The sequence below is a fragment of the Pan troglodytes genome, chromosome 11 (assembly GCF_028858775.2).
Source record: "Pan troglodytes isolate AG18354 chromosome 11, NHGRI_mPanTro3-v2.0_pri, whole genome shotgun sequence".
NCBI lineage: Eukaryota > Metazoa > Chordata > Mammalia > Primates > Hominidae > Pan > Pan troglodytes.
In genome coordinates this window covers 40,615,471-40,638,696 of record NC_072409.2, presented here as the reverse complement: position 1 = coordinate 40,638,696, position 23,226 = coordinate 40,615,471, and the positions used below count along the sequence as shown (strand labels likewise).

The 23,226-nt window shown below is 42.9% G+C and overlaps 1 protein-coding gene across 9 annotated transcripts in view; it reads right to left on the bottom strand.

Annotated features, from left to right (window-relative positions):
- Positions 1-13,359: 13,359 nt before the first annotated feature.
- The window catches only part of TRMO (tRNA methyltransferase O), a 32,746-nt gene continuing 22,879 nt past the window's right edge, over positions 13,360-23,226 (bottom strand). For 5 of the 9 annotated variants that reach the window (XR_010148623.1, XR_010148624.1, XR_010148626.1 and 2 more), the window contains one exon: positions 20,487-21,880. Coding sequence is in view for 3 of the 9 variants with exons in the window: in XM_063787634.1 (XP_063643704.1) it covers positions 21,769-21,880 (112 nt within the window). In the remaining 6 variants the exon portion in view is untranslated. Of the gene's footprint in view, positions 15,009-15,613; positions 15,745-16,427; positions 16,554-20,486; positions 21,881-23,226 lie in introns of those variants that run through there. The other 4 variants (XR_001720917.4, XR_010148627.1, XR_010148625.1 and 1 more) reach the window with 4 other exon arrangements.

Below are 23,226 nucleotides of genomic sequence, written 5' to 3'. Positions count from 1 at the left end.
TTTCCAGTTTGGGGCTGTAAACCTTCCTGCACATGCCTTTACGTGCTCCTCTGGGGGTAAATCTGTTGTGTGCATATCTAGGAGTGGAATTGCTGGGTTGTGGGCTATGCATATATCTACTTGAGTAGATACTTCTAGTTTCCCAAAGTTGTTCTACCCATGTACACGCCCACCAGGGATGCACAGGAGTTCTCATTGCTCTATATTCTTGTCAACACTTGGTATTGTCAGTCTTTTTGTGTTTTATGCTTGTTTTTTTTTTTTTTAGGGGAATGACCACCTGGTGGAGGTGAAGTCCCACTTGGGTTGAAGTATACTCACTCTGGCAGGAATGAAATCAGTGGTAATAGAGCTAGAATGAAAAAGGTCAATAAAAAGAGACGCCATAGAAGTGGAATACACAGGACTTGCACACAAGGTAGAAATGAACTTAAGAGGGAGATGGAGGAAGGTTTCTGTATGGGGTGGCTGGCTGGATGAGGGACTTCAGATTTGAAGCCAGGAGAAAACATCCCAATTTTATAACATCATGTTTGAAATGTAGGACAATGAGATGAAGATGTCCAATAAACTGTTAGCTATATGAGTCTGTTGCTTAGGGATGAGGTCAAGGCTGTAGACAGAGTTAGGAGTTATCACAGAGATGGGGGTTGAGGCTGGGGGGTGGCTGAGATTTCTCAGGTGGTTGCGTGCAATGAAAGAGACAAGGGCTGAAGACCAGACGCCTGGCTTAGGGGATGAGCGGAGGAAGAACAAGAGACAACATCGCTTCCCTCTGAAATGCTGGCATGGGCTGCGAAGCATGAGTCAGACCCTTCTAGCCCCAGCAGCAGCCTCAACAGCCTGGGTCCATCTCACCAGCCACACAGTTTTCTCCTGAATGAACTTGCATCACTAACCTCAGAAGCTGTGTTGCGAAATCCGCATCAGATTGCGTACCTCTGGTGGCGTCCTAGGGACAATGGGCACTAAAGACTCATAGCATCCTGGGGTTGGAGTCCTCCTCTCCGCCTCCACAACATCCCTGCCAATCAGTTATCGAGCACCCCAAGCAGGGAACTCAACTTCCCACGGCATCCCATTTCCTTGTTGAGCAAGTGAAGATCTAAGAAAACCTTTTCTTGCAATCTCACAATACTGAAAAGTCAAAGAAAAAGATAACGCTATAATTTAATGGTAATGATCCAGGACAGAGTGAAATGCAAGGACTCTGCATCCTGGAAAATCCATGTCTATTAATGTACCCATCAGCATCTTCTTGCTGGGGTTAGGGTCATGGTGTTTGACTCCCCACAGGAAGCTGCAGTGATTTCATTACTATTTGCACACTGGTTGGGAATGTGCTCATCCGCTGCAGGCATTCCTCTGGCTTCATCAAGCAGTGAGTACAAGGGCCCTGGAATCTGGCCAGTCTCTCAGGACTGAAGCAGTGCATGCTACAGCACAAATCTACCAGGCTGGACACGTGGGAAGAATGAGCGGCTGTTAGATGAGAGCGAGCCCACTGCAAGCAAAGAGGGCAGAATGCCATTCTGTTCAACATTTTTTTCTGCGTGTTTAGCAGCATGTGGTCCTGTGTGGGTCTCTGGAGAAGAAGAAAGAAGATGGATCTAAGAAATGGTTCTCACCCAGCTGGGCACAGTGGCTCACGCCTGTAATCCCAGCACTTTGGGAGGGAGAGGCAAGTGGCTCACCTGAGGTCAGGAGTTCGAGACTAGCCTGACCAATATGGTAAAACCCTGGCTCGAATAAAAATACAAAAGAATGGCCGGGCTCTGTGGCTCATGCCTGTAATCCCAGCACTTTGGGAGGCCGAGGCAGGCGGATCACAAGGTCAGAAGTTTGAGACCAGCCTGGCTAGCATAGTGAAGCCTCATCTCTACTAAAAAATACAAAAATTAGCCAGGTGTCGGGGCAGGCGCCTATAGTCCCAGCTACTCAAGAGGCTGAAGCAGGAGAATCGCTTGAACCAGGAAGGTGGTTGCAGTGAGCCGAGATTGCACCACTGCACTCCAGCCTGGGCAACAGAGCGGGACTCCATCTCAAAAAAAAAAAAAAAAAAGAAAAGAAAGAAAGAAAAAGAAAAGAAAAAAAGAAAGGGTTCCCACCCTTGGGGAGACTGGTGGCAGAGGCAGAGACAGGCATGCAAAAGGAAGATGTAGCTGAAACTTTTTTTTTTCTTTTGAGATGGAGTCTTGCCCTGTCACCCAGGCTGGAATGCAATGGCACAATCTCAGCTCACTGCAACCTCTGCCTCCCAGGTTCAAGCGATTCGCCTGCCTCAGCCTCCTGAGTAGCTGAGATTACAGGTGCGTGCCACGATTCCTGGCTAATTTTTGTATTTTTTAGTAGAGATGGGGTTTCACCATGTTGGCCAGGCTGGTCTTGAACTCCCAACCTCAGGTGATCCACCTGCCTCGGCCTCCCAAAGTGCTGGGATTACAGGCATGAGCCACTGCACCCGGCCCTTTTGCTTTATTTTTATAAATTAAGTTGGCAGTGTTTTTTTTTTCACAAGGTAATATTTATAAAGTGTTTTTACAATAAAATAGTATTGGCTGGGCACAGTGGCTCACGCCTGTAATCCCAGCACTTTGGGAGGCCAAGGCAGGTGGATCATATGAGGCCAGGAGTTCGAGACCAGCCTGGCCAACATGGTGAAACCCTGTCTCTACTAAAAATACAAAAATTAGCCGGGCGTGGTGGTGCATGCCCATAATCCCAGCTACTTGGTAGGCTGAGACACGAGAATCACTTGAACTCAGGGGGCAGAGGTTGCAGTGAGTCAAGATTGCACCACTGCACTCCAGCCTGAGTGACAAAGTGAGACCCTGTCTCAGGAAAAACAAAGAAACAAAGAGATAAAAATAAAATAGTATTAAAAGGATTTTTTTTAAACAAAAGCCTGTGGTCCCTTGGCCTAGCCTGCTCTACCTCTGAGTCCTATTTTCAGGAGGTAGCAACTTCCAACTCTTTAAGCTTCCTCTTATGTTGGTTACCTGCAAATTTCTAAGTCATAAGCTATGTCAGAGACTAACAGCCCTCCACAATCCATGTTCTCTTTTTCCTGGGTGTACAGCTAGATCTCATTCTTCAGCTCCTGCTCCTGTCTCCTCTTCCTCCTTCCAGGCCCCCAGCCCCGAAGTTAGAGGCAATTGAGCTCTAGTCAATGAAATGTGAGCAGAAGTGCTAGTGCCACTTCTAAGCCTGGTCCCTAAAACCACCATGTTCACCCATGTGCTCCTCTATGATCTTTCTTCTTATTTTTTATTTATTTATTTTTTTTGAGGGAGTCTCATTCTGTCGCTCAGGCTAGAGTGCAGTGGTGCAATCTCAGTTCACTGCAACCTCCATCTCACAGGTTCAAGCAATTCTCCTGCCTCAGCCTCCTGAGTAGCTAGGACTACAGGCAAACGCCACCACACCCAGCTAATTTTTTGTATTTTAGTAGAAACGGGGTTTCACCATGTTATCCAGGCTGGTCTTGAACTCCTGAGCTCAGGCAATCTGCCCACCTCAGCCTCCCAAAGTGTTAGGATTACAGGTGTGAGCCACCATGCCCAGCCTATGATCTTTCTTGTTATGGCTGCCTGGAATGGAGACGATGTCCTTGCAGGCTCTGGAAGCCACATACTAAAAGATGAAAGAGCATTCATTAGGCTGGGTACAGTGGTTCACGCCTGTAATCCCAGCACTTTGGGAGGCCAAGATGGGCAGATTGCTGGAGCTCAGGAGTTCGAGACCAGTCTGGGCAATGTGGTGAAGCCCCAACTCTACTAAAAATACAAAAATTAGCTGGGCGTGGTGGCGCATGCCTATAATCCCAACTACTCGGGAGGCTGAGGCACAAGAGCATGCCACTGCACTCCAGCCTGGGCGACAGAGTGAGAATCCATCTAAAAAAAAAAAAAAAAAGAAAAAAAGAAAAAAAAAAGCATTCATCAGCCAGTGTCTGAATGAGGGAAAGAAGGAAGACTGACCTACCAGTCTGCTTCTACCTGCCCAGTACTATTACGAAAAAAGAACTCTATTATGTTTGAGTTAGTGTGCATATTGGCATCTATTTGTTAAAGCAATTAGACTCCCCTATTATATATCCATATATTGATTATCAAGTAGGAAATGCACTAGTAACAGAAACCTAAAGATACAGTGTTATTTTCTCTGATGTCAAAAGGAGTTCAGAGGTAATATTGCAGTCTATGATGCCAAAAGGACCTGGCTCCTTACAGCTTTCCCTTTTATAGCTGTGATCTTCAGGGGTGACCCTATACCTCTGTCTTAGTCTTTTCAATAGAGTTGCCAGAGCTCCAGCCATATGTCTGCAACTAGGGCAGGAGTAAGTAGATGGATGAAAAGGCACAAAAGAAAAGTGCTAGTTGAGTCAACCTTTTTTTTTTAAAAAAATATATCATGGCTCACTACAGCTTGACCTTTCCGGGCTCAAGAGATCTTCCCATTTCTGCCTGTCAAGTGGCTGTAGCTAGGACTACATTGACGCACCACCACGCTGGACAATTTTTTTTTTCATAAAGATAGAGTCTTGCTACATTGCCCAGGCTGGTTTTGAACTCCCAAGCTGAAGCTATTCCCCTGCCTCTGCCTCCCAAAGTGTTGGGATTACAGGCATGAGCCACTGTACCTGGACAACCCGCTTGACTGCTTACATTTCAACATCACTGCCAGGGACCTCTCCTTACATTTCAATGGCTACAATTGTGTCACAAGGCCACCCCCACTGCAGAAAAGATGGGCAGATTTTTAATTTTTAGCTGAATGCTCAGCTTCCTCAAGTAAAATCAGTGTTCTGTTAGTAAATAAGAGGAAAAGGATATTATATAGGTTACAGTAGTTATCTGTAATTGCAATCTCAAAATTCTTTAATTGTAGAAGATGTGTTTTTTGTTTGTTTGATTGATTGATTGATTTTTTTCTGAGACAGAGTTTCACTCTTGTTGCCCAGGCTGGAGTGCAGTGGTGCAATCTCAGCTCACTGCAACTTCCACCTCCCGGGTTCAAGCAATTCTCCTGCCTCAGCCTCCCGAGTAGCTGGGATTACAGGTGCCCGCCACCACACTCGGCTAATTTTTTTGTATTTTTAGTAGAGACGGGATTTCACAATGTTGACCAGGCTGGTCTCAAACTCCTGACCTCAGGTGATCCACCTGCCTCGGCCTCCCAAAGTGTTGGGATTACAGGCGTGAGCCACTGGCCCAGCAAAGATGTGTTTTGAGTTCCAACTGAAAAAGATAAAGATTTGCCTCTCTACCCACTTCTCTCCAGTTTATTCCTACCACTGTCTACCAAAATAGTTACATCTACATCATAGCTGTCCAGTGTTTACTATACGAGTATATTATGATGCATAAAGCTTATTTTCTGATAAACCAAGCAATAAATGTTACATTTCTTATATAATTTTTGTTTTTCTTAAGTTTATCTACCTCCTCTCAATATTTATATCCTAACTAATGCACCTTGCATATCTGAAAATGAATTTTTCTACCTTCATACTTCATTGATAGTTTCATTGGGTATTAAATTCTAGGTTGGAAATAATTCTCACTCTGAATCTTGATGGCATGGCTCCATTGCCTTCTAGAAATGATGCCATTATTCTTTCTAATCCTTTCTGCAACCCATTTTTCTCTGTAAGATTATAGGATTTTCTCTATTTCTTTGTGCTCTGTAATTTCACAGTGATGTATCTTAATATAAGGCTTTTCTCATTTGTTGTATGGGGTACTTGATAGGACCTTTCATTTTTGAGATTCATACCCTACAATTCTAGGACATTTCCTATGTTACTTCCTTAACACATCTCTCCTCATCACATCTCCTGTTCTCTCTGGGTCTCTTAATAGTTGAATGTACAATCCCTTATAATAATCATAGAATTTTCTATTCTCTCATATTGTCCATCTCATTGCCTTTTGTTTCCACTTTTGATATTGTGCGCCTTATGATAATACCTGGTCACCTAGTCTTATTGTCAATATTGTGCATGGGCTTGAGGATTTGCTATTAAGTTGTTCTCAAAATTCTGCATTTATCACTATCTTCCCAGAATGTATCCCTTATTCTTAAAACATAGCATTACTTGATATATAATTTCAATTCAACAAACATTTGCCTTTAGCATTGTGAAAAGGACTTTATTTTCTTGTGAGTCCATAAATGTATTTTAAATTATTTTGCTCTAATTTATCTACCATTTGGGTTTTTGCAGTGGGAGAGCTAAACTACTGGAAATAAAAATTTCATATAATTTGTTTGCTAAATGGGATTCTGTATCAGGCTTATTTTCAAATTTTATATGAAGCCTCTGCCAAACACTGTTTTTTTCTTATTTTTAGAATTAATTTTCATTTTTTATCAGAATAATGCAACTGCATTGTTTTAAAAGTCAGTTATGAGCTGCTCTGCCTATGGAGTAGCCATTATTTTATTCCTTTATTTTCTTTTAATAGACTGGCTTTCACTTTTTAAAAAAAAGTCAATTATGAATAATCAAAAAATGAAATTGGGTTGAGCATGGTGGCTCACACCTGTAATCCTAGCACTTTGGGAGGCCAAGGAGGGAGGATTGCTTGAGCCCAGGAGTTTGACACCAGCCTGGGCTATATGGTGAGACTGTATCTACAAATTTTTTTTAAAATTAGGCAGGTATGGTGGCATGCACCTGTGGTCCCAGCAATTTGGAAGGCTGAGGCAGAAAGATTGCTTGAGCCCAGGAGAAGGTTAAGGATGCAGTGGGCTGTGTTCATGCCACTGCATTCCAGCATAGGTGACAAACAGAGGCCCTGTCTCAAAAAATAAAAATAAAAACACACAAAAAAACTACAAAATGACAGCAATGAAAACCATTCCATTTATCTATATGTCTATCCTTATGCCTTACTGGCATAATCAATAGTCGTTGATTTTCAACCAGTGTGCCTTCAGTGGAAATCAATAGTCATTGATTTTCAACAAATGTGCATTAAATGGAAAAAGAATTGCCTTTTCAACAAATAGTGCTGAGACAACTGGATATCCACATGCAAAAGAATGAATTCAGATCCCTACCACACACCATATGCTAAAACTAACTCAAAATGGAATAAAGACCTTAATGTTTATAGACAATGTTATAAAACTTATAAAAGAAAACACAGATGTATATCTTTGTGATATTGGATTACTCAACAGTTTCTTAGATATAATACCAAAAACAAAGCACAGTAACAAAAGAAAAAATAGATAACTGGACTTTATCAAAACTAAAAACTTTGCGTGTGAAAGGACACTGTCAAGAAAGTAGAAAGACAAAGAATGAGAGGAAATATGTGCAAATCATGTATCTGATAAAGGTCTAATAGCCAGAATATACATATTTTTAAACTCTCACAACTCAACAATAAAAAAATTTGAAAATTAGTAAAGTACTTCAATAGACATTTGTCCAAAGAAGATATACAAATGGCCAATAAGAAATGAAAAGATGTTCATTATTAGTCTTTAGGAAACTAGAAGTCAAAACCACAATGAGAATTTGGAATCTTTGTGCATTGCTGTAGTAATGTAAAATGGTACAGCCACTGTGGAAAACAGTTTGGCAATTTCTCAAAAAGCTCAACATAAAACTAGCAAATGACCCAGCAATTCTATTCCTAGGTATACACCCAAGAGAAATGAAAGCATATGTACATACAATAACTTGTACATGAATGTTCATAGCAGCATTAATCATAACAGCCAAAAAGTGAAAACAGCCTAAATGTCCATCAACTGATAAATGCATAAACGAAATGTGGTATATTTATATGACGGAATATCATTTAGCCATAAAAAGGAATGAAGTACTGATACATATTGCAACATGAAAAAAAATTGAAAACATTAGGCTAAGTGAAAGGAACCAGACACGAAAGGCCACATATAATCTAATTCCATTTATACGAAATATCCAAAATAGCCAAATCCACAGAGAAAGAAAGATTAGTAGTTATTAGGGACTTAGGGGGAGGGTGAAATAAGAAGTGACTGATAATGGGTACACAGGATTTCCTCAAGGAATTATGAAATGTTCTGGAATTAGATAGTGGTGATGATTGTAGAACTCTGAAACTATCCTAAAAAACACCTAATTGTACACTTTAGGCCAGGCACAGTGGCTCACACCTATAATCTCTGCGCTTTGGGAGGCCTAGGTGGGAGGATCGCTTGAAGCCAAGAGTTCAAGACTAGCCTGAGCAACATAGTGAGATCCTGTCTCTACAATTTTTAAACATTAGTCAGTGTGGTGGTACACACCTATAGTCGCAGCTACTTGGGAAGCTTAGGTGGTAGGATTGCTTGAGCCCAGGATTTCAAGGCTGCAGTAAGCTATGATTGCACTACTGCACCCCAGCTTGGGCAACAGAGTGAGACCCCATTTCTTAAAAAAAAATTAAGCCATCAAAGTGTACTAAAATGGTGAATTTTATGGTATGTGAATTATATCTCAATTTTTTTTTTTTTCTGAGACAGAGTCTCACTCTGTCAGCCAGGCTGGAGTGCAGTGGCACAAGTTCGGCTCACTGCAACCTCTGCCTCCTGGGCTCAAGCAATTCTCCTGCCTCAGCCTCCCAAGTAGCTGGGATTACAGGCATGTGCCACCATGCCCAGCTAATTTTTGTATTTTTAGTAAAGACGGGATTTCACCATGTCATCCATATCATTGTCTTTCACCTCCATATTTTGTTCCACTGGAAGGTTTTCAGGGACAATAACACACACGGAGCTGTCCTCTCCTATGATAACAATGCCTTCTTCTAGAACGCCTCCTGGAGGATCTACCTGAGGCTATTTTACTTCTTTTTACATAAGTAGAAAGAGTATGCTCTAAAATAATGATTAAAAGTATAGTATAATAAATACATAAATCAGTAACATAGTTGTTTGTTATTGTTGTTGTTATTTTTTAAGTTGAAACTCTGTTGCCCAGGCTGGAGTGCAGTGGTGGGATCTCGGCTCACTGCAACCTCCACCTCCCAGGCTCAAGCCATCCTCCCACCTCAGCCTCCCGAGTACCTGGGACTACACTCACACATCACCATGACTGGCTAATTTTTGTATTTCTTATAGAAATGTAGAGATGAGTTTTCACCATGTTGCCCAGGCTGGTTTCAAACTCAAGCCATACCCCGTCTCAGCCTTTTGAAGTGCTGGGATTACAGACATGAGCCATTGTACCCAGGCCATAGTCATTTATTATCAAGTATTATGTACTATACATCGTGTATATGCTATACTTTTATAAGACTGGCAGCGCATTAGGTTTGTTTATACCAGCATCACCCCAAACACATGAGTAGTGCATTGTGCTATGATGATACAATGGCTGGATCTTGCTAGGCGATAGGAATTTTTCAGCTCCATTATAATCTCATGGGACCACCACCATATATTGCAGCCCATTACTGACATAAACATACTTAGGTTATGACTGTACTTGGGTTAAAGATGATAATTACTGTAATTGGTTGACTATTCTAAGAATAATAATTATAGATAAATACAAACATGTATGCAATATGATGGATATGATTAATGTTTATTTTTAAAAGTTGTTTCAGTTTATTCAGCTAATAAATATATACATATCTTGTTTTATTTAATATACTGATACTTTGTGTTTCAAAGTGATAGACATAAGCTTTAGATTTAGTAGTCATTTGTATTTTTATATAACAGCATATATCTAGGTATAAAAGGATATCAGTAAATCCTTTATTATACATCATTATGTAATGCTTATGTAAAATTACTCAAATATTTTATGCCCACATTAGTAAAGTTTCTTTTGTGTCACCAAAATATTTTTTTAACTCTTGGTGCTTTCTACCATACTTAGTTAAGTTCCTAATAATCATTGCTCCTAGGCTGGGCACAGTGGCTCAGCACGTGGGTGGGGAGGATTGCTTGAGCCCAGAAGTTCAAGACCAGCTGAGCAACATAAGGAGCCCTTGTCTCTACCAAAAAAAAAAAAAAAATACAAAAATTAGCCAGGCATGGTGGTGCATGCCTGCAGTCCCAGCTACTCAGGAGGCTAAGGTGGGAGAATCACTTGAGCCCAGGAAGCCAAAGTTGCAGTGAGCTGAGATTGTGTCACTACACTCCAGCCTGGGTGACAGGGCTAGACCCTGTCTCAAAAAAAAAAAAAATTGTTCCTTATTGCCATGTGTTACAATGTCACCTGCCTTGTCTTTAAATACTTATGGTTTACACAGGCAAACCTTGCTTTATTGAACTTCACTCTATTGTGCTTTGCAGGTATTTCATTTTTTACAAATTGGAGGTTTGTGGCAACCCTGCATCAAGCAAGTCTATCAGTGCCCATTTTTCAACAGCATATGCTCACTTCATGTCTCTGTGCCAGCATTTTTTAGCAATAAAGTATCTTTTACTTTTGTGGATACATAGTAGGTGTACATATTTATGGGCTACATGAGATATTTTGATATGGGCATGCAACATGAAATAAGCACATTGTGAAGAATGGGGTATCCATCCCCTCAAGCATTTACCCATTGAATTGCAAACAAACCAATTACACTCTAAGTTATTTTAAAATGTACAGCTATTATTAACTATATAGTCACCCTATTTTGCTATCAAATAGTAGGTCAGATTTATTCTTTTGAACATTTTTAATAAAGCATTTTAAATTATAGTTTTTTTTAGACATAATGCTATTGCACATCAACTTTCATGTGCACTGGGAAACCAAAAAATTTATTTGATTTGCTTTATTGAAATATTTGCTTTATTACAGTGGTTTGGAATCGAACCTATAATATTTCCAAAGTATGCCGGTATCTTGTCTCCTCTAACTACACACACACACACACACACACACACACACACACGCATGCATATAGAGAGAGAGAGAGAGAGAGAGAGAGAGAGGGACTTGCTCTGTCGCCCAGGCTGGAGTGCAGTGGCACGATCTCGGCTCCCCACAACCTGCACTTCCCGGGTTCAAGCAATCCTCCTGCCTCAGCCCCCCAAAATAGCTGGGATTACAGGCATGCACCACCACACCCGGCTAATTTTTAGTGTTTTTACTAGAGGTGGGGTTTCTCCACGTTGGCTAGGCTGGTCTTGAGCTCCTGACCTCAAGTGGTCTGACTGCCTCGGACTCCCAAAGTGCTGCGATTACAGGTGTGAGTCACTACGTCGGGCCATCCTCTAATCATCTTTTCTTGATTTTTGCCTTTCCCAAATCCAGGTTTCATATTCAAAACAACAAAATTGTTAAGATGTTTTCATACCTAAACAACATTTGGGTGTTCTAAAGTAACCACCAGGTAACACAATGGTTTGCTCCTATACTACCTATGAAAGGAATGACAAAAGGAATAATTAGGTTTGTATAGAATATTGTGCATTATAGTCATAACTGCTATGAGAACTCCCAAATCAGGGTGGTGTGCAGGTTAGGGCAGAGTTTTGGGAGAGGCGAACTGTTCTGTACAAAAAGAAGAATCATAATGCTGGGGGGAGGGGAGGGACCTGGGAGAGGGGAGTGAGCAGCAAGCAGGGTGGGGCACCACCTGAATGAAGGACAGAAGGTGAGAGCCCTTAGGGGCACAGCAGCACAAAAGACTTTGGGAGAAAAGGAATTAATAAGAGGGAATTTTTAAGTTGTTTGTCATGGTGTGTGCTATGGGCCTCCTTCCCTCTTGTCACTCTTACACTGTCTTTAGAAAAGTCATTCTTTTTTTGTGAAAGGGGATTCTCCAGGGAGTATTGAAGGATGCAGGGATGAATTGTTTGTTTCTGAAATGGAGTCTTGCTCTGTCACTCAGGCTGGAGTGCAGTGGTGTGATCTCGGCTCACTGCAACCTTCACCTCTTGGGTTCAAGTGATTCTCATGCCCCAGCCTCCTGAGTAGCTGGGGTTACAGGCATATGCCACCAGGCCTGGCTAATTTTTGTATTTTTAGTAGAGACAGGGTTTCACCATGTTGGCCAGGCTGGTCTCTAACTCCTGACCTCAAGTGATCTGCTCACCTCGGCCTCCCAAACTGCTGGGATTACAGGCGTGAGCCACTGCACCTGGCCTGCAAGGATGTTGATGCAAGGCAAAAACACAACATGAAGGGAAGCTGGAATGGAAGTCTCCAGGGTAAATTCCTGGAAATGAGCAAGACTTTCAAAAGCTGTGGAATTGAGGGGGTGTCAAGCTGAGATCTCAAGGGGTAATGGACCCAATTAATGTCTAGGTTCTAGGTGGGAGAAATAGGAAGTAGCACAAGGGATATATCTGACATGATGATAAGATGGAGTTGGAGAACAGGAAGGCCCAGAGAAGGGTGGGGAGATTTAGAAGGAGCTGGAGGGTTAAGGGTCTTCTGGACTAAATAGTCAGGGTGGGGGAAACTATGAGTTAAGCTGGCACTCTGTCCTTCCCCTCCCACCCTACAGAAACCAAAGGCCAGACTCCAGCAGAGATTGAATCTTTTTTTTTTTGTCTCTCTTCCCACTTGTCTAAATGAATTATTATGTTAGCCCAGAGAGACAACTGAGATGGGAACTCTCAGGAAAAAAGAGGGCATCATTTTTATGGACATGGAGGGGTTACGGTTGAGACTAGGGCTTCTATCCAATACTCACAGACCATCTACCTGGATGTGGTAGAGGGGTTCAGGGAAAATTCCCAGCCAGGGACTGGATTATTAAGAGTTCAGAATAACCGAAGGGGAGCAGAGTCTTCGCCCTGTTTGTCAGTCCCCTCCATTTAGGTGTGCTGGCCAAGCCTTTCCTCCATTTTAGGGCTGATCTGGATAGTAATGCTGAGCCTCTGAAAGGTTCCAGTCGGAGGCTGGAGCCCTAGTGCTGTCCTTGTGGAGCTGAATCCCATCTCATGGAGCAAACCCTATTAGAGATTTTGTCCCCTTCCTCGAGAGGAATACACAGATAACCCTTTTCTAAGGTTTTCAAAAGAAGAAAATAGAAAAACACTTTTACCCACATTACAAATGAATAAAAAGGAAGTAACATAGAGCTGCACTCCTGCAGCGGAGAAAGACTATCCATGAGTATAGTCTGCCTAGAGAGGAGAGACAGCATTGGACCTCAGCCCTCCTTCCTTTCTTGTCTTTCAGCATCAATGCAGAGAAAAGAGGAGCAGCAAAGAGGGTGCATTTCCAGGTTAGTGTCTTAGTCCGTTTGGGCTGCAATAACAGAATACCATAGGCCCATAGACTAGGTGGCTTAAATTGATCTCTCACACTGCTGAAGGGTGCAAATGCCAAAATCAGGGCACTGGCAGATTCAGTATCCGGTGACGCCCACTATGTCCTCACATGGTAAAACAGACAACGGGGTTCTCAGGGGTCTCTTTTATTAGGCCACTAATTCCACTCATGAAGGCTCCTCCCCCACAATCTACTCACCTCCCAAAAGCCTCGCTTCCTAATACTGTTGGACCGGGGATTAGGATTTCAACACATGAACTAGGGGGATATAAACATTCAGTCAATAGTAGAAGGTTCTGCCTGTTCAGCCCAGAACTCTCAAGGTCTAAACTTAATCTCTCCTTTCCCATGAGGACCCCGGTCCACAGCCTCTGAGGCTGTGTCAGCTTCTAGAGCCCATTACTCTCAGAAGATAAAGCCCCCAGCAGGGACACTCATAAAAAGGAATCCGAATCTGGAATGCTTAGGAGATTGCCTGCTCTGTCCATCCCCTGAAATGAAAGAATGATGGAGCCGGCCCATGGGTCTCACCCACTAGATGGCGCTGTGAGGTGCAGTGGGAAGAGTAGCTGGAGGCAAACCTTTGAGATTCAGATTTTGGACAAATATTTAACTTCCTGGAGGCTCAGATTCCTCCTTGAGATACACTTGGCCTGTATCCCCCACAACACAGGTACGTAGATCATACGGGATAACGTATAAGAAAGCACTTTCAAGTATAACACGTGGTGACATACTTGAGCCTGTGGACTGTTGTCACTGACCACTCCACCCTGTGTACCAGAGGCTGGGGCTGTCAAGAGTCTAGTGTCCCAGGACCTTCCCCAGCCTTCTCTATGATCCCTTCACTCCTACCTTCACCACGTGTGACCGAGTCCCCTGGTTTCCCAGCTAGGAGAGATTGCCAGAAAGGAGCTCATGTTGACACTGTATTTGCTTGCTCTTTGGAAAAGCACGTATTGATTAATCTCTTCACCTTTCCTGTACCCCTTTTCCTAGCATGGCCTGTGTGACTCCAGGGCCCTAGTGCTGCTGAGGTTGGCATGGGAGGGGAATCCCATAGGAAGGGAATGTGAAAGAAAGCCCCAGCATGAGGAATAAGAGAAGTTCCACAATGCCCATGGTGTGGGAGAATGCAACTCCCACCAGGCCTGCTGGGCCTTCTATCTATCCCCATTCTGTTTTGTTTTTGTTTTTTTGTTTTAGAGTCTTGCTCTGTCACCCAGGCTGGAGTGCAGTGATGCAATCTCACCTCACTGCAACCCTTTACCTCCTGGGTTCAAGCAATTCTCCTGCCTCAGCCCCCTGAGTAGCTGGGATTACAGACACCTGCCACCACACTTAGCTAATTTTTGTATTTTTTGTAGTGACAGGGTCACCATGTTTGCCAGGCTGGTCTCAAACTCCTGACCTCAAGCAATCCTTCTGCCTTGGCCTCCCAAAGTGCTGAGATTAAAGGTGTGAGCCATCGTGCCCAGCTCCCATTCTGCTTCTGGCTGAAGCTTGTATCTCCTGACTTTTGCAGCCATCTGGGCAGGCTTCCTGATGAGGGCAGCTTGTAGCAAGATGACTCCTGCTGGGAGGGTCAAGGTTGATTGACCATACGAGCTGAACTTCTGCTGTTTATGGGGGTTGGGGAAGATGCTCCTCCTTCTGGGTCCCCTTTAACTTCCACAGCTCCTCTGCCTGGGCCCCCCCTTCCTCAGAGGCCTGTCTCTAGGGAACTCTGCCAGCAGGTATTAAGACGGTAGCTTGTCTTCCTCAGCCCTGATATCCAGGAGCTCTAGAGATATAAGTCACAAAGAGAGTGCATTTCCAGGTTAGGGAGGAGAGAAATGCAGGAGGGATTTTTCCCAAACAATGGGAAAAATACACTGAAATCTTCTGGGTCTAATTTACAGTCAATGTCTTGCTGACATGCAAAACAACACAGGCTCCCAACCCTTGTGAAATACTGAAGACAAGTCAGTCTGGACAGTCCTCAGCAGCTCCCAGATCCCAAAACCTGGCAGAACCATTTGCAACAGGAATGGAGCCAGCTTTTCTGGGGTCTGCCCTCTGCACAGCGAGTTCCTGGAGGCTACAGTCCTGGTGTCTGGTAGTTGATCCCCAGTAGATTTTCCATGTCTTACTCACTGCTCTCCTAAGGGCCTCCAGCCTAATTTAGGCCAAAGAATCTGCATTGCATCCCCCGCCCCATCCCAATCCCAGCCCCACCTCAGGCCCACCTTCAATCCTCTCCCCCATTCTAACTCTCACCCCAGATTAGGGCCTGTGGGGTATCTTTCCCTAGAGCCCAGAAAGACATACAGTCTCTCATCCCGAGGGAAATTCAATGACTGAATTGGCACTGATTGCAAAAGCAACTAGAATATTTGTGGCATTTACTTTTTTTTGGTCCAAAGATCTCAGGAAACCTTGAATCCTTCAGCTGTCAACATTCCTCAGGATAGCGTGGACTCTCAGACCAGAGCACCCATCTCCATCCTTGCTGGAGAATGTCCCGTCAGCAGCAGGATCTGGGGGCAAGAGGAGCACCACCATTGAAAGAGCCTCATCCAACACCAGCCCCACCTGGCACAGATACAGCCTGAGAACAAATTCTCATCCAAAGGGCAAGCGTGGACCCGTACAGTCCTCTGTGGTAAGGGTCAAAGCAGCAAGGAAAGATCTAAGCAAGATGGCATCAAAGTGCCCGGAAGCTTCCTATGAGAGGCCCAGCAAAGTTGCAGTAGGGAATGACAGGCAGAGTATGGAGCCCAACTTAAGGAAGGATAAAAAGAAAAAAAATCTATTCTGGTGCTTAAAAAGCTACCCCATGAGGAGCCTAGGGTCTGACTTTTAGAAGGAGACAAGAAATGGCTTGAAGTGTCACTCAGGGAATGACTTATCCAGGGGTCCAAGAGAGAACCTAGACCAGAGCCATCGGAAAACACCCTAAACATTCACTTGGACAAGAAGCTGGGCGAATGTCCCAGGCTGGAGACCATGGCCATGTTTCATGACTGTTGCCAACTATATACTGCCCCCTCCTGGGAAGTCCTGTATCTTTCTAGAAACTGAAACCTTGGCACCCTCAATGAATCAGAATACTGCCTGAATACCTCTTGGAAGCTTTCCTTTCTTGATTCAAGTGCTACATAGGCACTAGAAGCCCAGGTGGTATGGTTTTGAGTGTGACAGAGGTAGAGGTATAGCTTACCTCTCAAAGTTGTTGAATCCATAAAACTTAAGGTGACAGAGGCCCAATCATGGCTCCTTCCCAGGTCCACCTTTCTCCCTCAGCACCCCATGTTTCCATGATGGCTAAGCGGAGGTTCTTTAGATCCTTGAAAGAAACCGTTAGATAAGCTGAAGCCAGGAGACAAGAGGATCACAAAAAAATTCAGTCCTCACCCCAGAGATTCCTTCCCTGCTTCCTCAGCTATAAGCAGGAAGTCCAAAAGTCCCTGAGTTTGGTCACAGAGGACCGTGAGTCCAAGAAGGAAAGCAGGCAAACTTTTAAACTCCTTTTACCATCTTCAGGGACAAATTGTGTCAGAGTGAGACTGTTAGGGGGACAAGAGAGGCAGTCCAAAGTCACTTCAAGTCAGACAATGGCAGGACATACCCAATGGATGAGAGTGATGTCCCAGCAAACTCTGGCCATAGAAGAGCAGTACCTAGAGGCAGAGGACAGAGGGTAGAGGGTCTGAAGGGGCTCAGCACAGGGGACAGCATCTTCTCAGAGTTTTCACTTTAGGAAAAAGATGTTGGAGATTTAGGGATTCCTTCAAGAGTCAAAGATATCAAGGAGATAGGAAGTCTAAGGAGACTCCAACTCCTAAGCCACACCCAGAAGATGTCCTGAAAGCCAGTGAGCCAGGAGATATCCAGAAGCTAAATGGCCATCTGAGTGGTCAAGGGCTCCAGTGACGAAGAAATGCCCCCCATCACCAACAGTGCTGGTGCCCAAGATCCGGAATGTCTAAGCCTTAAAGATGAGTTGAGGCTCAAATTGGAGTTAAAACTGCCAAGCCAGCCTCAGGTTTCCCAATGACGTGCCCCTTGCCTCAAATAGCCTAGCTACTCCATTCCCTTATTGAGTGAGTTTTAATAGTTTGTGTCTTTCAAGGAATTGGTCTATTTCATCTAAGATATTCAATGTATGAGCACAGAGTTGTGTGTAGTATTCCCTTAATATCTTTTTAATATCTGTAAGGTCTGTAGTAATGTCATCTTTTTCATTCCTGATGTTAGTAATCTGTCTTCTCTCTTTTTTTCCTTGGCCAATCTGGCTAGAAGTTTATCAATTTTATTAATCCTTTTAAATAACCAGCTTTTCATTTCACTAATATTCCTCTGTTGTTCCATTTTCAATTTCATTGAGTTCTGCTACAATAAAACATTTAATTTCTGTTTTGTAATGTTTCTCTGGATGCTTTCAAAATAGTTTTCATTTCCTCTCATTTCCAGTAGATTAATAATAATGTGTCTGGACATTGTTTTCTTTGAATTTATCATATTTCAGATTTGTGGAGTTTCTTCTTTTTCTTTTTTCTTGAGACAGGGCCTTGCTCTTTCACCCAGGCTGGAGTGCAGTGGTGCAATGACGGCTCACTGCAGTCTCAACCTCCCAGGCTCAAGTAATCCTTTCACCTCAGCCTCCCAAGTAGCTGAGACATGCCACCAGGCCTGGCTAACTTTTTTTTTTTTTTTTAAGACACCAGGATCTCCCTATGTTGGCCAGACTCGTCTCAAACTCCTGGGCTCAAGTGATCCACCACCCTTGTTCTCCAAAGTGCTGGGACTACAGGCGTGTGCCTGGCCTTGCTGAGTTTCTTAAATCTATGTATTTTTCACCAAATTTGGGGAGTGTTTAGCCATTATGTCATCAATTTTTATTTTTGCAATCAATCTTTTTCACCTCTCCTTCAGGAATACAATGGCATGCATGTGCATGACCTTTAATATTGTCCCATAAATTCTTGATGCTCTGTTCATTTTTTAAGTGTTTTTCCTCTATGTTCTTCAGATTGGATAATTTCAATTTACCTATTGCAAGTTCACTGACTCACTAATTCTTTTCTCTGTCACTTTCACTTTGATATTGAGCCCATTAAAATGAATTTTTATTTTAGATATTGTAGTGTTTAGTTCTAAAATTCCATTGGGTTCTTCTTTTGTAGTTTCTATTTCTCTCCTGAGAACTTCATCTTTCCATTCATTTCAGGAGTGTTCACCTCTAGTTCTTATAGGATAGCTGTAACAACTGCTTTAAAGTCTTTGATAATTCCAACATCTGAGTTGTCTCAGGATTGGCATCTATTGGTTGTCTTTTCCATTGATAATAGTTTAAATTTTCCTAGTACTTTTTTGAGTGATTTTGGATTATAGCTTAGACATTTTGAATACGATCATGTCATTTAATGACAGACATACATTCTGAGAAATGCCTCATCAAACACTTTTGTCATTGTGCAAACATCATAGAGTGTACTTACACAAAACCGATGGTATAGCGTACTATGCATCTAGGCTACATGGTATATCTTATTGCTGTTAGGCTACAAACCCGTATAGCATGTTACTGTACTGAATACTGCATGCAATTGTAACACAGTGGCATTTGTGTACCTAAATATATCTAAACAGAGAAAAGAAACAGTAAAACTATGATATCATGATCTCGAGGGACCACTGTTGTATATGCAGCCCATTTTTTACCAAAACATTGTTATATGGTACATGACTGTATTATGCTGTAAGATGCTGGCTCCTATTAAAGTCCTCTGGGGAACACTGATTTTTTTTTTAACCTAACAATTCTTTCCAGTTAGGTTTAGACCACAAATTATGACTCACCTTCTGAGGACAGAGGTTCCAAAGTCAGTTCAGTTTTCAAAGCCATCCCCTGTCTCAGCCTCCCATTTAACATCACTTGCTTTCCCTTGGCCCATTAGTTTTAAGCATTATTTATGTCATCTTACTATATTTTTGAAGGCATTTTCATATGTGACCTTGTATCTTGGCAAAGATCAGATATTAGGCAAAGAACTAAGAAATACAAATCTCCAGCTCCAGTATGATGAGGAGGTCCCTGCCTTGAGGTCCCTGAGCGCCCTGGATAACCTGCCTATACCCTCTTGGACTCAGATCCTGCCTTGGTTCTGTCAGTTCTCTCGTATCTCAACTCCTCCCCTAATCCCAGCAGAGCCTAAACTCCCAAGTCTGTTGACAACCCTACTGCACCCCTAGCACAGGCTCTGCTCCATCACCTGCCAACATCCCAGCCTGGCCTTTCTCCTAGGTCTGCCCACCTCTGCATCAGTACAGCCACCTTATCCAGAGGGGCACAGCCAGTCTTGGACTCCAAGCCTCTCCTTTACTGTTGACTCAAGTGACTGAGCTCAGACTTCCCATTCTGACAGCGGCAAGGTCCAGTGGTAGGAAGAGCAATTCCTACCACTCATAGCCTAGCTCACTACATGCAAGTAGACAGTGAACCAGTGGGTGGAGCTGATGAGTGAGTGATCTGCAGGCAGAGACTCCAGATTGGATGAACCACACAGTTTTGGCAAGCATTGGGTCAAGGAGCTCTCTGGTGGCTCAGCCCTGCCAGCAACATCATCCACATGGGCGTCTGTCTTCTGCCTGGAGGCATAGCGCCTTATCCATAAACCTGTCTCTGGAAGAACAGAAAACGTCAGTGCACCCTCAGGGACAAAGCCCAGGCTTAGCCAGTTTGCCTGTTCCAAATTGGCTCAGCTCCACAGCCAATGTATGACCTGGGTGGTTTTTGGTATTGTGATCCATATGTTATGCTCTAGGAAAAAGTAAAAATGCCTCTAACCATATTTAGTAAATGGAACAGAGGGAGGATATATAGTTATCTATTTAAATATATATGTCTTTCTTATTTATTTATTTATTTATTTATTTATTTATTTATTTATTGAGATGGAGTCTCGCTCTGTCGCCCAGGCTGGAGTGCAGTGCGCGATCTCAGCTCACTGCAAACTCCGCTTCCCAGGTTCAAGCAATTCTCCTGCCTCAGCAACCCGAGTAGCTGGGACTATAGGCGTGTGCCACCATGCTTGGCTATTTTTTGTATTTTTAGTAGAGATAGGGTTTCACCATGTTGGCTGGGCTGGTCTCAAACTCCTGATCTCAAGTGATCCACCTGCCTCAGCCTCCCAAACTGCTGGGATTACAGGTGTGAGCCACTGTGCCTGGCCTAACTTATTTATTAAGATGCACTAACATATCCAATCCATTCCAGTTTGAGTTCTAGACATTTTACTTTCCTCATGTTCCACATATAAAAATAATGCATGCTTGTGATTAGACAGAAAATTCATAAGGTACTGAAGAGAATAAAGCAAAAAGTCCCCTTCTGCAGTGAGTCCCCAGAGAACCCACCCCAAGGTAACCACTGTTAGCATATTTTTGTTTATGCTTCTAGAAATTTTCCACAGATGTGCAAACATGGGTTGTATAACCTCCTCATTTTACATATATGAATGGGATATTGTAATACATACTTGCCATTTATATCCTATTCATACATTTTCTCACATGGCTAAATAAATCCTTTAAAAATAAAAACAGTCTCTGACTTAGAAGCATGTGATATCCCAAAAATGTAACCTTTCTGTATGTAATAACCTTTCTGGAACTCAATATAACCTTTCTGTAAATAACCTTTCTGGAACTCACAACAAGTTTCAGAGAAATAATGTTCTAAATCAAGGAGTGGGATCAGGGGTTTTTCTGTAAAGGGCCAGATTGTGAGTATGTTCAGCTTTACCCACCAATCTCTGTCATGTCTTCTTCTCTGGGTTTTTTGTTTTGTTTTGTTTTGTTTACAATCCTTTAAAAATGTAAAGACCAATCTTAGATCTCAGGTAGTGCCAAAACAGGCTGTGGGCCAGATTTGGCCTTTGGACTATCATTTGCTGACCCCTCTTCTAAGTGGTGGTTAGGCCCACAGCTTAGCTCCCAGAAGCACAATTAATCCATAATATTACTGAGATACCAAATAAGATAATATATTTTAAATTGCATTGTAAAGTCTATACTAATATGAAGAATTATGTAGTTTTTCAGTGTTTAGCATGTGGATAACTTTTTAAAACAAAAGTTAACATGGAATTTAAAAATGTTTTTTATGTCTTGAATTGGATGAAGAGTTAGATATATTAGCAAAGAATCTCAGAATTTTCAAGCTATCTACGAGGCAGAAGATAACATTGTATTACTGCTAATCCTACTTTAAAATTTTTTTTAAAATTTTTTTTAGATGTGGGGTCTTGCTCTGTTGCCCAGACTGGAGGACAGTGGCATGATCATAGCTTTGAACTCCTTGCAGCCTTGAACTCCTGGGCTCAAGCAATCCTTCTGCCTCAGCCTCCTGAGTAACTGGGACTATAGGCACACACCAGCATGCTTGGCTTCCTACACTTTTTGTCAACACAACATAAACACACATTAACACAAATGTGATTCTTGTGGTGTAAGCTCATATGCCAAGTGCCCCCCTCCACTGAAAAACAGAGAGTATATCACTGAGTTTTTGCACTGCGGGCATTGAAAAGGCTCTTCCTCCATTTGCTGTTCACAGCCACGTGCACTGGCCTAAACCTTGAACCTTCTGTGAATTGCATCTGCTGGAACCTACAAAGGCAGAGAAGGGGCAGAAAGGATAAGAATAGGGTAAATGCTGGAGAGTCATTTTATGACTTACCTAGATCAGGAAACTCAATTTTTTGCTTTTGTCTGAGATAGGGTCTTTGTCACCCAGGCTGAAGTGCTGTGCCATGATCTCGGCTCACTGTAGCCTTGACTTCCTGGGCTCAGGTGATCCTCCTACCTCAGCCCCCCACCCCACCGAGTAGCTGGGACCACAGGCATGAGCCACTACACCCCGTTTTTTAATTTTGTGTTCATATATACATACATTTGTATATATACTTGTATACCAAAAAAATTTTTGTTTTAGAGACGGGCTTTTCACGTTACCCAGACTGTTCCCAAACTCCTGGCCTCAAACGATCTGCCACCCACAGCAGCCCAAAGTGCTAGGATTATAAGCATGAGCTGCCGTGCCCCACCAGGAAACTTATTTTTTACAATATAAACATCCCTATTATATATTTAATTGAGCTTTAAAACTTATGACTTGCCCCTTCTCCATCATGGAGGTAGGGCTTGCTTCAATAACCTCACACCATGATTATAATTTTATTTTCATATATATATATATATATATATATATATATATATATATATACACACATACTTTTTTTTTTTTTTTTTTTTTTTTTTTAGATGGAGTCTCGCTCTGTCAGCCAGGCTGGAGTGCAGTGGTGCCATCTCGGCTCACTGCAAGCTCCGCCTCCCAGGTTCACGCCATTCTCCTGCCTCAGCCTCCCAAGTAGCTGGGGCTACAGGCGCCTGTCACCACACCCAGCCAATTTTTTTATTTTTAGTAGAGATGGGGTTTCACCATGTTAGCCAGGATGGTCTCGATCTCCCGACCTTGTGATCCACCCGCCTCGGCCTCCCAAAGTGCTGGGATTACAGGCATGAGACACCGCACCCAGCCTATTTTCTCATAAATGAAATGCAGAGATTTTCCTGCAATACCAGGGCTAGGATTAGGAAAGAAAGTAGAAGAGAAAGGGTACTAAAAAAAAACCCGTGAGGAAGGGACTGAGCTGGTGACTGCCTGCCTGGGCAGTGAAGGTGGTTCATGGTACTGCACGTGTAACCCCAGAAAAGAAACCCAGATGAGAGGGGGAAGATGTTTTGTGGGGTAACTGAATCCTTTAGGGAGGAGCACTTTGTGATACTTCCCTTAGCAAAACATCATATTGCTTGGTAAAAATAGTCATTTTAATTTTTATGTACGTATTTATTTATTTATTTATTTTGAGACAGAATCTGGCTCTGTCACCCAGGCTGGAGTGCAGTGGCACAATCTCAGCTCACTGCAACCTCCATCTCCTGAGGTCAAATGA